The sequence below is a fragment of the Schistocerca nitens genome, chromosome 7, assembly GCF_023898315.1.
Source record: "Schistocerca nitens isolate TAMUIC-IGC-003100 chromosome 7, iqSchNite1.1, whole genome shotgun sequence".
Lineage (NCBI taxonomy): Eukaryota > Metazoa > Arthropoda > Insecta > Orthoptera > Acrididae > Schistocerca > Schistocerca nitens.
The window spans coordinates 392,437,061-392,450,694 of NC_064620.1; the positions used below are offsets into that span (position 1 = coordinate 392,437,061).

The 13,634-nt window shown below is 42.5% G+C and overlaps 1 protein-coding gene across 1 annotated transcript in view; it reads right to left on the reverse strand.

Annotated features, from left to right (window-relative positions):
• The window catches only part of LOC126195380 (low-density lipoprotein receptor-related protein 1), an 818,691-nt gene that overhangs the window by 47,301 nt on the left and 757,756 nt on the right, over nucleotides 1-13,634 (reverse strand). The window contains exons 66-68 of the mRNA XM_049933960.1: nucleotides 7,092-7,268; nucleotides 6,823-6,968; nucleotides 1,462-1,668 (exon numbers count right to left, since the gene is read on the reverse strand). Of these exons, the coding sequence (XP_049789917.1) occupies nucleotides 1,462-1,668; nucleotides 6,823-6,968; nucleotides 7,092-7,268 (530 nt within the window). The remainder of the gene's footprint in view (nucleotides 1-1,461; nucleotides 1,669-6,822; nucleotides 6,969-7,091; nucleotides 7,269-13,634) is intronic.

A 13,634-nucleotide genomic window follows, 5' to 3' on the forward strand; every position in this document is an offset into this window, starting at 1 on the left:
TGTTTGATGTGGAATGGGTGGCAGCTGTCATAATGGAGGTACTGTTGCTTGTTGGTGGGTTTGATGTGGATGGATGTGTGAAGCTGGCCATTGGACAGATGGAGGTCAATGTCGAGGAAAGTGGCATGGGATTTGGTGTAGGACCAGGTGAATCTGATGGAACCAAAGGAGTTGAGGTTGGAGAGGAAATTTTGGAGTTCTTCTTCACTGTGAGTCCAGATCATAAAGATGTCATCAATAAATCTGTACTAAACTTTGGGTTGACAGGCCTGGGTAACCCAGAAGGCTTCCTCTAAGCGACCCATAAATAGGTTGGCGTATGAGGGGGCCATCCTCGTGCCCATGGCTGTTCCCTTTAATTGAAGGCCAGACATGCCAACAATTAACCGACTCTGACATTCTCTTATGCAGTCACAGCACCTGAGCAATGAAGAAGGGCCAAACAGAGCTAGTGAAGATTAATAAGTTTAAGACACTCCTAGACACTGCTGAGGAGTGAGGCATATGGTAACCTCCTCTCTCTATGGCCTTTGTGAATGAACTGATATGGTGTGTATGTATCTGCCCAATATAACCCAATATTTCTCCCTGTGTCAGCACTTAAAGGCATCATAGTATTAGCAGTTCCTTTGATTAAATAGAAGGTCATAGGAATTAAGTGTGCAGCTTCGCAGATGACAATGAACACACAGGATGCTGTGGGTAGAAGCCAGACATCTATAAAACATATTGTTCTTAGAGAAACTGGCAAATTCAGTGGAGACTTTGGTGATCTTTCACCTACCAGGGTTATGCATTTGGTTTATGTGCAATATGATATTGTATTCTGGCCTGCAAACATTATGATATAATCGCGACTGTGTAACCTGTATAATGATGCTACAATCTTGGTCATTGATATCTAATTGCTGGTATATGTTCCATCTTGATGAAATATCACATTGCATTTTATGATTATTTTGCATAGTGTGTGCACATTTATGTATGCCTTATGTACGTTGCATGACGGTGAAGCCAATGTGATGTCATTTTGATTACGTACATTTCGTCTTTGGTATGACAAACAATCAATCTTTATCTTATGGACATCAAGGAGCTCCTCATTGGTTTAGCAGTATTGATGTCCATCACTTTACTAATTTTATAGCAGATAAGGTCATTAAAATAACAAAGTCAGTGATTTGATCAGAAGAGGGAAGGGAGTAAGATTATGAGTTTAACATCCTGTTGTCAGAGGGGGGGGGGGGGGGGGGGAAGGGAATGGGGGAGCATTAGACACAGGGCTTGATCAGCAAAGAAAGTTTGCTGTGTTCTTTTAATTATAGTGCATATCCTATTAAAATCTATGTTTACTACAGGGTACAACATGTATGGCACAGTTCTCTCAGTAAACAGTTCATGAAAAGTTAGCAGCAAAGTTAATAAGTAGTAATAGCAAAGCCATGACAAGTGTTCTCTTGCCTTTGGTTGTGGTGTCGATGACAAGAGATCAAAATAGCACATGCCCTTGTTGTGGCAGTACTGTGAGCATCGATAATGCTGGCAATGATCTCCATCATACTGTGGAGGACATACACATTTTGGACCATCAATACCTATCTCGCATCTTCCCTTGTGACAGTTCAGATCACAAGCCTTGTTCCTTGTTCCATTTGATTTGCAGACAGTCTGAAACACAGAGCAAATGTTTGCACAATGTCACTATAACAGATGCAAGTATAATTATTAAACAATAAAGCAAAATTTATCCAAAAATGAGGAACGGTAACCAATCACTTTCAGATGATAAATGAACTGCATTCAAACTTTTGTAACGGCAAAGAAAATTTCAGTTTCTCTACAGCAAACCAAATCCTTGCTTTATAGTTTAAATATCTCTCTCTCTCTCTCTCTCTCTCTCTCTCTCTCTCTCTCTCTCTGTGTGTGTGTGTGTGTGTGTGTGTGTGTGTGTGTGTGTATGCGTGTGTGCATAAGAAAAAAAAAAAAAACTGGAAAAAGAGGAGCAGCTTGCTAGAGAACTTTCCTATGCTGTTATCACTGTATAAGTGACACACATCAATTAACTGCAAGTGGGTGGCTGCTTTTCCTCATTTTTATCTATCATTCCATCCTGGAACATCCATTACTCTAATTTAAAACTTTCTATTATTTCAGTAATACTAAGGACAAATTTTCTTGTTTTTTGCATTTCACTCATTCTCTGATTACCATTGATTATCACAACTTGGTAAATTTTTTATTAAATTTAGATACATAGAAAAATAATGATGTGATATGGAGATCCAGAATGTTGTGGGCTACTGACCAAGCTTATGCTGCCATCAATGAGTTCAAACTGGTACCTGCATATGATCAATGATGTAGTTTACAGATGAAAAATTGGCTAAAGCCTTCTTCAGAAAACATAACTCACACACACACACACACACACACACACACACACACACACACACACATTCAACAGCCCAAAACCGAACGCAAAAGCCACATTGGACAGCAATCTGTAATGGTACAGTGAGGGGGAGGAATAGCAGGATATGGTTGGGGAGAGAGAAGAGTGCTGTCTGGTGAAATTTTCAGGGACACATGGAGGCACGAGAAGACTGACAGATGCAGCATCAGAAGGTTGTATGGCAGAGTGTAGGGAGGAAGGTGGGGTGAGGGCCTCTCCATTCTTCCCCAGGTCCCTATCTTAGAACACCAACCTTTCATCAGAAGAAATGACAGCCATACAGAACCTCAAGACAAATCCTGACCTAATCATGCTACCTGTAAACAAAGTTTCCAACACTATCATGAATTGCAGAGACTATCAGGCAGAAGGCCTCTGTGAATTATTTGTCTACTCCACCTATAAACTCTGCCAGACTAATCTACCAGAAGCACAATTGAAAGTGCTGGGTGAGTTTGACAGGACTGGAACATGAAATTCTGGGTGTGTGGCATGGGCAGGTCTTGCACCTGGGTCTTCCACAGCGATATGATCCCTGTTGGCAAGGGGCTGGGATTGAGAGTGGCATAGCGATGGACTAGGATGTCGTGGAGGTTGGGTGGGTGATGGAACACCACTTTAGCAGGGGTGGGAAGGATCTTGGATAAGATTTCCCTCATTTCAGGGCAAGATGAGAGATAATCAAAGCCCAGGCAAAGGATACGGTTTAGCTGTTTCATTACAGGATGGTACTGGGTGATGAAGTGAGCATCCCTTTTAGCTGGTTTTAGGGATGGTGGGATGATAGGGTGTGTGTGGTGAAATGGCACTGGAGACCTGTTTGCAGACTACGTATGGGGGGATAGTGCCTGTCTGTGAAAGCTTTGGTCAGAGCCTCAGCATACTGGGAAAGGGAGTTCTTGTCACTGCTGATACACTGTCTGAAGGTGACACTCCCCAGGAGGGATTTTTTGGTGTAGAAGGGATGACAGCTGTTGAAATGCAGCTACTGATGGTGGTTGGTCAGTTTACCATGCACACAGGTGTGGATGGGGTCATGAGAGAGGAGGAGGTCAGTGTGTAGGAAGGTGGTCCACTGAGTTGAGGACGACGAACTGAAGCAGATGGGAGAGAAGGTGTTGAGGTTGTGAAAGAATGAGGGCTGGTTATCTTCACCGTAAGTCCAGATCATGACATTACCATCAATGAAACTGAACCACTACAGAGGTTTGGAGTTTTTGGAGGCTAGGAAGGTTTCTTCTAGAAGACCCATAAACAGATTGGATTAGGTGGGTGTCACTTGGGTGCCCACTGCTGTGCGCAGATTTATTTGTACACCTTCCCTTCAAAGGAGAAGTAGTTTTGGGTTAGGATAACGTTAGTAAGGTATATGGGGAATAAGGTAAGTTAGTAAGGTGTATGAGGAATAAAGTAAGTTAGTAAGGTGTTAAGGAATAAGGTAAGTTAGTAAGTTGTTAAGGAATAAGGTAAGTTACTAAGGTGTATGAGGAAAAGGTTAGTGGGTTTGCAGTCTGAAGGACATTGGGAACATTAAGTGTTCAACAGTTGCAAGTCCATGGGCATGAGAGATGTTGGTATATAGGGAAATGGCATAGGCAGTGACGAGCAGGGATTCAGAAGGTAAAGGGGTAGGGATGGCAGAGAGTCTGTGAAGGAAGTGGTTGGCATCTTTGGCATGGGAGGCTAGATTTCGGGTAATTGGTTGAAGATGTCGGTCAAAGAGGATCGAAATTCTTTCTCTGGGGGCAAAGTCACCAGCTACAATGGTCTGTCCAGGATTGTTGGGTTTGTGGATTTTGGGGAGCATGTAGAAGATAGGTGTGTGGGGTGTCATCCCAGCCCCTTGCCAACAAGGATCATATGCCTGTGGAAGACCCAGTTGCAAGGCCTGCCCAATCCACCCACACAGCCCTTCCTGTTCCAGTCCTGTCACAGGCTTGTCCTATTCCACCAGAGGCTGGGCCACATATGAAAGCAGCCATGTCATACACCAGCTTTGCTGCAATCATTGTTCAGCTTTTTACATTGTTATGACTACCAGCTAGCTGTCCACAATAATGAATGGCCACTGCCAAACTGTGACTAAGAGCATGGCAGACCACCCCATGTCACAACATTGCAGGTGAACAAAGCGTAGCGTATTTAAATGGCTGCTTCACTTTCTGCAGCATTCAGATCCTCCCATACACCACCAGCTTATGTGAACCGCGAAAATGGGAGTTACCCTTACGACACATCCTCCGCTCCCGAAATTATCCCGGCCTCAACCTACAAAAAACTTACTGCTGCCGCACCATCCGACCAACAGTTTCTGCCCTATCAGCTCTATCTTCACATCCCCTCACCCTCATTGTGTGCTGGCCTCTTCCAACACAGAGCTCCCCCCCTCCCCTGCCACACAGCCCCCCAACGCTGCACCTGTCAGTCTTTTCATGCCTCCACCTAGTCACTGCACACTCTGTCAGACAGCACAATCCATACTCCATTAATTCTTCCCCCACCCTACCCACTACAGATTGCTGCTCAACATGACAGCTGCATTTCAATCCAAACTGATGAACTGATGGAGATGGCGGCCATGTGGGTGCGAGGTGTGCTTGCTTGTGTCAATGTGTTTTCTTTTTTGAAGAAGGCTTTGGCTGAGAGCTAGATGTGTAACAATCTTTTCATTGTGTCTCTCTGCAACTCAACATGTCATCTGTATGATGAGTAGCATTCTTCATATTGTTGATATTTCAACCTGGAGCTTCCATTGTTATAGAAGTTTTCATAGCACATCTATATTTCTGACTGGCTCAGATATTTTACACAATTATATAAATGAGCTGGCAAGCCACATTCCAAATCATAAGAGCAAGATGCCAGCGTGTATTGTTGACTAACAAATTAATACACTGTGACACAAGAAAAATGTTAAGAATAAATGAAAGTTAAATTTGCAGCCAGTTCAGGCAAAAACAAGTTCATCTGGTATCTTTTACAAAGCTTTGTTTATGGCATCAGAAAATTATAACATTCTACATGAACTAATGTGGACTGTCACGTATTTTCTGAAAAATGCATACACACTGCTGGCTGCCAGAATAGTGTATATTGCAGAAGTATTTTACAGCAGTAAGGTGTAGTATAATAACTGCTATCAGTCACAATAGAAGGTGATTTTATTTAATGCATGACTGTTACAAAAATATCTTGACTTTTTACATGTTAACTGTTGTATTGGAACTTATGCTGGTTTACCTATGTTGGTATGGTTTTATTTTTTTCTGTCTATTTTTATCCACTCATTCATCTAAGTAGTATACAGCAAAGATTAAAACTTAGTATGCCCGCAGCAGTCAAGCCTGTGGAGTTAACATGGAAAGATGAAGAATATTACTTTTCTTATGTTTGTAAAAACTCCTATTGGATGTTTTATCAGTCTTGTACCATCTGCCTTTTCCCTGCCATGATAGAGAGAGGACATAGATTTCTGCTTAGTTCACTAACAATGTGGAATATATTAATTCTTGTTGTTCTAGTTCCTTATTTCACCTAATCTATCTACATGCATTGTCAGTACCTGTAATACTTCGGAGAAGCAAGAAATTTAAACAGAGCAAGCTGGACACCACAAAATCGTTTTAAACAAAGAAGAGGAAGTAAATGAACTGTCATCTAATAATCGAATATATATGTTTCAGACTTTTCATGCATACAAAAAATCATAATCCTGACAGTCTGGAGTGTGTGTCACTGTGTGTAAATTAGCTGAGACAAACACTCCTGAGCAAACTCACTATTGTTGCACCTCTTGTGCAGTGCCAACAAGTTCCCATCATAATTATTATTCTTAAAATTATTAATTAATCAGTAGACTATATTAGTCACCACTGTAATTATTGGTTACAATGGTGACTAGGTACAATGTTAATTGACACTGCAATTCATATTCACCATCGAACTTTGCTGTGTTTAATTCATCTCACTTCAAGGCCTCAAGGCCTTCTAGTTTAGTAAAAACTGTGGAACCCCATTCAGATTCAGACATGTCTGGTCAAAATTTAAGCACAACACCTAAACTGAAACAACTTTGATCTAAACATGCATCTAACAAAAATATTTTATCTTCTATACTGTGACATTTGACACATTACCTCTTTTCTTCATCCAAGCCTCTTAGTAACAACAAGAAACATGTATCCTGAAGCAACAGTAGTAAAACTGTTTGCAGACATAGCTGCTTGAATACTGGTTTGCGTGTTATTGTTCAGTGCAGTAACACACACACACACACACACACACACACACACACACTCTCTCTAAATACATCTGAGCAGCAGATTTTTCCACATATTAAGTTCAGCTACAACAATAATTGTTTCACTTACATAGCCACTTGTATCATTTACAGTAGTTTTTGTGAATCCATCAGGACAAAGGCATGACGGCTGAGGCTCCATAGTTGTTTGATTCATTCCAATCACACAAAGTGCACTTTTATGGCAAACGAATTGGAAGGCACAAATGTCAGAAACTGAAACAAATTAATTATATGTAAGTTTCAAATACTGACACTGAATGAAGAATTTCAGTTTAGCAACAAATTTCTTCCATTCATAAGAACAGAAGTAAAGGTGGCACGCATTGACACACTTACTGTTGTGATCCTGTTTGATCTTGTGGGCAATTATTATGTCAGTAATTCTAAACATGCTCTGCACCATAAATGTTGGGTCCCCATGGCCAAACTTATTCAGACGAACCACACTGAATGGACGGTACATGCTGACATACAGCGTGTCCTCGAACACATCCACTTTATATGGTTTCATTTCTGAAATACAATCAATAAGAATAGAACTGTAAACAATTAATAAGATCAAATTAATAGTTAGACTAAATTAAAATAGAAAAATTATTCAATTTGGTACACTGATAATGGTTCATCAGCTGTTTCAGCAGAGACTCCTAGCTGGGAGTCAATGCAAACATGTTGTAGAAAATGCTAAGGTGTGAAAGTAAACATGAGTGCTCTAAAAATGAAAGTCACAACAGAGCCACAAAGTATCGATGAAACAATAATAAAATAACAAGGAACAACAGAAGAGATCCATGTTTTCAGTGAACAAGGTACACACACTAACACAAGACAAGAAAATCTTAACAACTGAAGCTGTGTACTGTATTGATCACTACACTGCTTTGTACTTCACAGTCCACTCACATTAATAATGCCACTGCCTATGTTCAATGTTAACATGCAATAATCGCTCACAGATGGCAGGTGGCAGTACTGGCAGTGGAGGGTATATAAAGCCTGTCAGGGAGAGAGGGGGGGGGGGGGTGGAATACAATGAGGGATTTATCTGATTGCAAAAGGGTTAAGGGTGGATGCATTTCCAAACCAGCTAATTTTATAAAGTATTTGCATGCGGCAATAGTTTATACTGTGCATGGCAACTGTGGGGCAACTGTGATGCTCACAGGCCATAGATGACAGGGATGAATGATGGCAGCCAAGATGTGTACAGGTAAATAGACATGCAACTGTTGAGCAACTGACTGAACAGATGAACTGAGGGGCTACCAACAGTGTCTCTTCAGTGACTGTTCAGCTCGTGTATATGGGCCTTAGGAGCAGATGCCTGATCATGAACACTTGCTGATTGCTGTTCATTGGCTACGAAGACTGGAATTTGCACACCAGTACCACTGGAATTTGCACACCAGTACCAAAGCTGGATGTCCATTGAGTGGCGACACATGACCATTTCAAATGAATCACATTTCACGCTCCATCAAACTGGAAGCGAACACCTTGCAATGATTACTGGAAGGGTCCAGGCCAAAGTACAGAGCGTTGTCGTCTGGGGAATGTTTTCATGGCATTCCTTGGGTGATCTTGTCATTCTGGAAGGCACAATGGATCAATACAAATACACTTCTATCCTTGGGGACCATGTCCACCCCTACATGCAATTTGCTTTTTCTTTTTCCTCATCACAATGCCATTTACCATAAGAACAAGAAAATGTGTCACACTTCTCACAGTGTATGTGCATGGTTTGAAGAGCTACAGTATGAGTTTAATGTACTCCTCAGATTTAAATTTCATCAAGAACCTGTGTGATCACCTCGATTGGGCTGTCTGTGCCATAGAACTTCAACCGAGAAACCTAGTGCAGTTGACCATGGCACTGGAATCGCCAAGGCTCCAAATCTCTATCGGTCCCTTCCAGAACCTCACTGACACTCTTCCAGCATGTCCACACTGCAAAAGGTGGTTATTCAGGCTTCTGACAAGTGATTACATTAATATGACTGGACTGTGTATTTATGCTCATGTCGGCTACATATAACACCATGTTTCCATAAAGTCTCTCTGCAGCAGCAAGCCTCACATGCCCCAACTTGTGGGGTGCATAAGGTTGGCAGCACATTCATGACTCATCTGGTCATGTGCCATGGGCCTGCAGTGGTAGAGTGGGTGTAGTATTGTTGCATGTGCATTGTGGCTATTAGTTATGTTATTGTTTAGTTCTTGTGTGATCTGAGTGTAGTGAGAATGGTTAGTATTGCAGAGGGGGCATTTTCAGTGGAAGAGGTTTTACGTGCAGCAAGAAACTTTATGAAGCATTTGAGGTGGCAATTTAGTTTGGGTTTTCTTGTTTCAAAGTGTCCACATTGTGGCAATGTATATTATTTGATTTGCAAATGAGTGACACCAGGGTCAGTTCATGATGCAACATGAACTGGTAGGCCCACAATTTTAAGAGAATAGAAACCTGATGACATTTCAGATGTCATGTTGCAGGGTCCAACAAAATCAGCGAGGAGATTATCTCTAGAAGCTAAAGTCTCTTGTACGAGAGCACATAAGGCAGAAACCAAACTGGGGATGTATGCATACAAAATTACTGCTGTGCAACAATTACATTTTATGGCCCATGCAAAACAAATAGCATACTGTGAATGGTTTCAGCAATTTGTTAACTGACATGGAGTTGGTGTTTCAGATTGAACCTTTTTCACAGATAAACTTGGTTTCACCTATCTGGCTGCATTCATTCCTAAAATTCACGAATTTGGTCTTCAGAAAATCCACATGCATTAAGAGAAAAGCCATTGCACACAGAGAAAATTAGAGTGTTGGTTGCCATAATGCAAGCATGAACTATAGGGCTGATCTTTTTTGATACTACCATCACTTCTGATGTGTATTGTTCCCAGATAATTAATCCATTTATTGCCTTGATAAATGAAAATGATATGAGTCATTCATTTTTCCAACAAGACAACATTAGTGCTCATGTGACTCACAAGCCCCCATGTCTTTTAGATGAAATCTTTGGAGACAGAGTAACTACAAAAGGTCTTTCACCCTGGCACTCACCTGATCCATCTACACCTACTGCTTTAGCATGCGGCTACGACATTTATGTATCAAAATAATCCAAAGTCACTAGATGAACTGAAGACAGTGATAATTTATTGTCTACATTTGATTACAAGTGAAATATGGGTAAATGTGTTCAGAAATAAATGTAAATGTGTTGAACTATGCCTTCAGGAAAGAGGAAAACATTTCCAGCACCTAATGTTATTTTGATGAGTACAGAGTATTTAATTACAATTAATATAATTAATTAATTTCATTGTTTTAATTGCAATACATTGAATCTCATCACCCGTCATAATTGTAGCTACCAGCAGTGAATCCTGGCCCCTAGCTTACGCTGCAACACGAGTGCACTGCCAATCTTCTGCAGCCCACAGGGCGAAACATGTGGAGCTCACTGCAAGAGACTTTGTGGATGCACTGTAAACTAGCAGATATGTGGCTATTCTGTAATAGGTGGGAGTGGGAAGAGGGAGAAGCTGCTGCCTTTCCAATTATATTACACAACTGCTGTTTAGCATCTACTGACAGCTTAATATTCACCTGATCACACTGGTAGTTTTCAAAGAAACGTTATTTATTTCTGTAATAACAGAGACTTGTTTACAATACAATACTACTTGTCACGTGTCTTTACAATAAATGCTCCCAAAAGGCTAACGTAGCTTCTCAGTTCTTGAATTTAAATACTCAAAAAATTTTGTGATATGCTACACACAGTATTCTTACTGCTCACCTCTCAAAAACCAATATTTTAATCAAGCAATGGAAAATCCAGGATGGAATGTAACAATATCAGAGAAGCAAAGTTGCTACTCACCATATAGCGGAGATGCTAAGTAGCGATAGGCACAACAAAAAGATTCACACAATTAAGGCTTTTGGCCATTAAGGGCTTTGTCAGCAGTACACACACACACACACACACACACACACACACACACTAACGCAAACACAACTTGCACACATGCCTGCAGTCTCAGAGAGCTGAAACCACACTGCGAGCAGCAGCACCAGTCCATGATAGGAGTGGCAACTGGGTGGGGGTAAGGAGGAGGCTGGGACGGGGATGGGGAGGGATAGTATGGTGGGAGTGGCGGACAGTGAAGTGTTGCAGTTTAGATAAAGGGCAGAAGAGAAGGTGCAGAGGGGGTAAGTAGTGGAAAGGAGAGAAATAAAATGAAATCAAAAGACTACGTGTGGCGATGAAATGACGGCTGTGTAGTGCTGGAATGGGAACAGGGAGGGGTCTGGATGGGTGAGGACAGTGACTAATGAAGGTTGAGGCCAGGAGGGTTACGGGAATGTAGGATGTATTGCAGGGAAAGTTCCCATCTACGCAATTTAGAAAAGCTGGTGTTGGTGGGAAGGATCCATATGGCACAGGCTGTGAAGCAGTCATTGAGATGAGGGATATCATGTTTGGCAGCGTGTTCAGCAACAGGGTGGTCCACTTGTTTTTTGGCCACAGTTTGGCGGTGGCCGGTCATGTGGACAGACAGCTTGTTGATTGTCATGTCTACATAGATGCAGCACAGTGGTTGCAGGTCAGCTTGTAAATCACGATTGGTTTCACAGGTAACCCTGCCTTTAATGGGATAGGTGATGTTAGCGACCGGACTGGAGTAGGTGGTGGTATGAGGATGTATGGGACAGGTCTTGCAGCTAGGTCTATTACAGGGGTATGAGCCATGAGGTAAGGGATTGGGAGCAGGGGTTGTGTAAGGATAGACGAGAATATTGTGTAGGTTCAGTGGACGGCGGAATACCACGGTGGGAGGGGTGGTAAGGATAGTGGGCAGGACATTTCTCATTTCAGGGAACGATGAGAGGTAATCGAAACCCTTGCGGAGAATGTAATTCAGTTGCTCCAGTCCTGGATGGTACTGAGTGACAAGGGGAATGCTCCTCTGTGGCCGGAATGTGGGACTTTGGGAGGTGGTGGGAAACTGGAAAGATAAGGCACGGAAGATTTGTTTTTGTACAGGGATGGAAGGATAATTATTGTCAGTGAAGGCTTCAGTGAGACCCATGGTATATATATTTTGAGAGGGACTGCTCATCACTGCAGATGTGACGACCACAGGTGGCTAGGCTGTACGGAAGGGACTTCTTGGTATGGAATGGGTGGCAGCTGTTGAAGTGGAGGTGTTGCTGGTGGTTAGTAGGTTTGATGTGGATGGAGGTACTGATTTAGCCATCTCTGAGGTGAAGGTCAACATCTAGGAAGGTGGCTTGTTAGGTTGAGTACGAACAGGTGAAGCAAATGGGGGAGAAGTTGTTGAGGTTCTGGAGGAATGTGAATAAGGTGTCCACATCTTCAATCCAGATAGCAAAGAGGTCATCAACGAATCTGAATCAGGTGAGGGGTTTAGGATTCTGGGTTTTTAGGAATGATTTCTCAAGATGGCCCATGAACAGGTTAGCATAGGATGGTGCCATGTGGGTGCCCATAGCTGTACTGCAGATTTTTTGTAGCTAATGTCTACAAAGGAGAAGTAATTGTGGGTGAGGATATAGTTGGTCATGGAAACTAGGAAGGAGGTTGTTGGTTTGGAATCCATAGGGCATCTGGAAAGCTAGTGTTTGATAGCAGTAAGGCTATGGGCATTAGGAATGTCAGTGTACAGGGAGGTGGCATCAATAGTGATGAGCAGGGCACCGTGTGGTACATGGACAGGAACTGTGGAGAGTTGATTGAGGAAATGGTTGATATCTTTTATATAGGAGGATAGGTTCCGGGTAATAGGTTGAAGGTGTTGGTCTATGAGAGCAGAGATTCTCTCAGTGGGGGCACAGTAACCGGCCACAATGGGGCTTCCTGGGTGGTTGGGTTTATGGACTTTAGGAAGCATGTAGAAGGTGGGAGAGCAGGGAGCTGTAGGGGTAAATAGAGAGATGGACTCTGGGGAAAGGATCTGGGATGGGCCTAAGGATTTGAGTAGTGACTGGAGATCCTGCTGGATTACTGGAATGGGATCACTGTGGCATGGTTAGTAGGTGGAAGTATCTGACAGCTGGCGGAGCCCATCCACCAGGTAATCTTTGTGGAGTGGTGGAGCCTTTGTCCGCAAATAGGATTATAAGGTCAGGATCAGTTTTTAGATGGTGGATTGCAGTTCTTTCTGTGGATGTAAGGTTAGTTTGCATGTTGAGGGATTTGGGGAATGATGTTGAGGCAAGGTTCGAGGTTAAGAAATTCTGGAAAGTTAACAGAGGGTGGTTTGGAGGCAGTGGGGATGTTTCATGGTTGGATGGAAGAGTGAAATGAGTTAGGCAAGGTTCAATATTGGTCTTTGGTTGAATCTGATTGGTCAGGTTGGTGGCGAAAAAGGGTTTCCACTGGAGGGACTGGGAGAAGGAGAGGTGGAGCCTCTGTCTGCAGGTAGGATTATAAAGCTGGGATCAGTTTTTAGATGGTGGACTGTGATTCTTTCTGTGGATGAAAGGTTAGTTGGCATGTTGAGGGATTTGTGGAATGATGGTCAGGCAGGGTTTGAGGTTAAGAAATTCTGGAAAGTTAACAGGGGGTGGTTTGGGGGCAGTGGGGAATGGTCACAGTTGGAAGGAGGAATGAACTGAGTTAGGCAAGTTTCAGTATTGGTCTTTGGCTGAGTCTGATTGGTAGGGCTGGTTGCGAAAAAACGTTTCCACTGTACGGACCGGTAGAAGGTGAGAAAGTCTTCAACAAGTCCTGCATGGTTGAATTTGGGAGTGGGGCAAAAGGTGAGGCCTTTGGAAAGGACTGTTGCTTCTGTGGGACTAAGGCTTCTGGAGGATAGGTCCACAACTGTGTTGCGA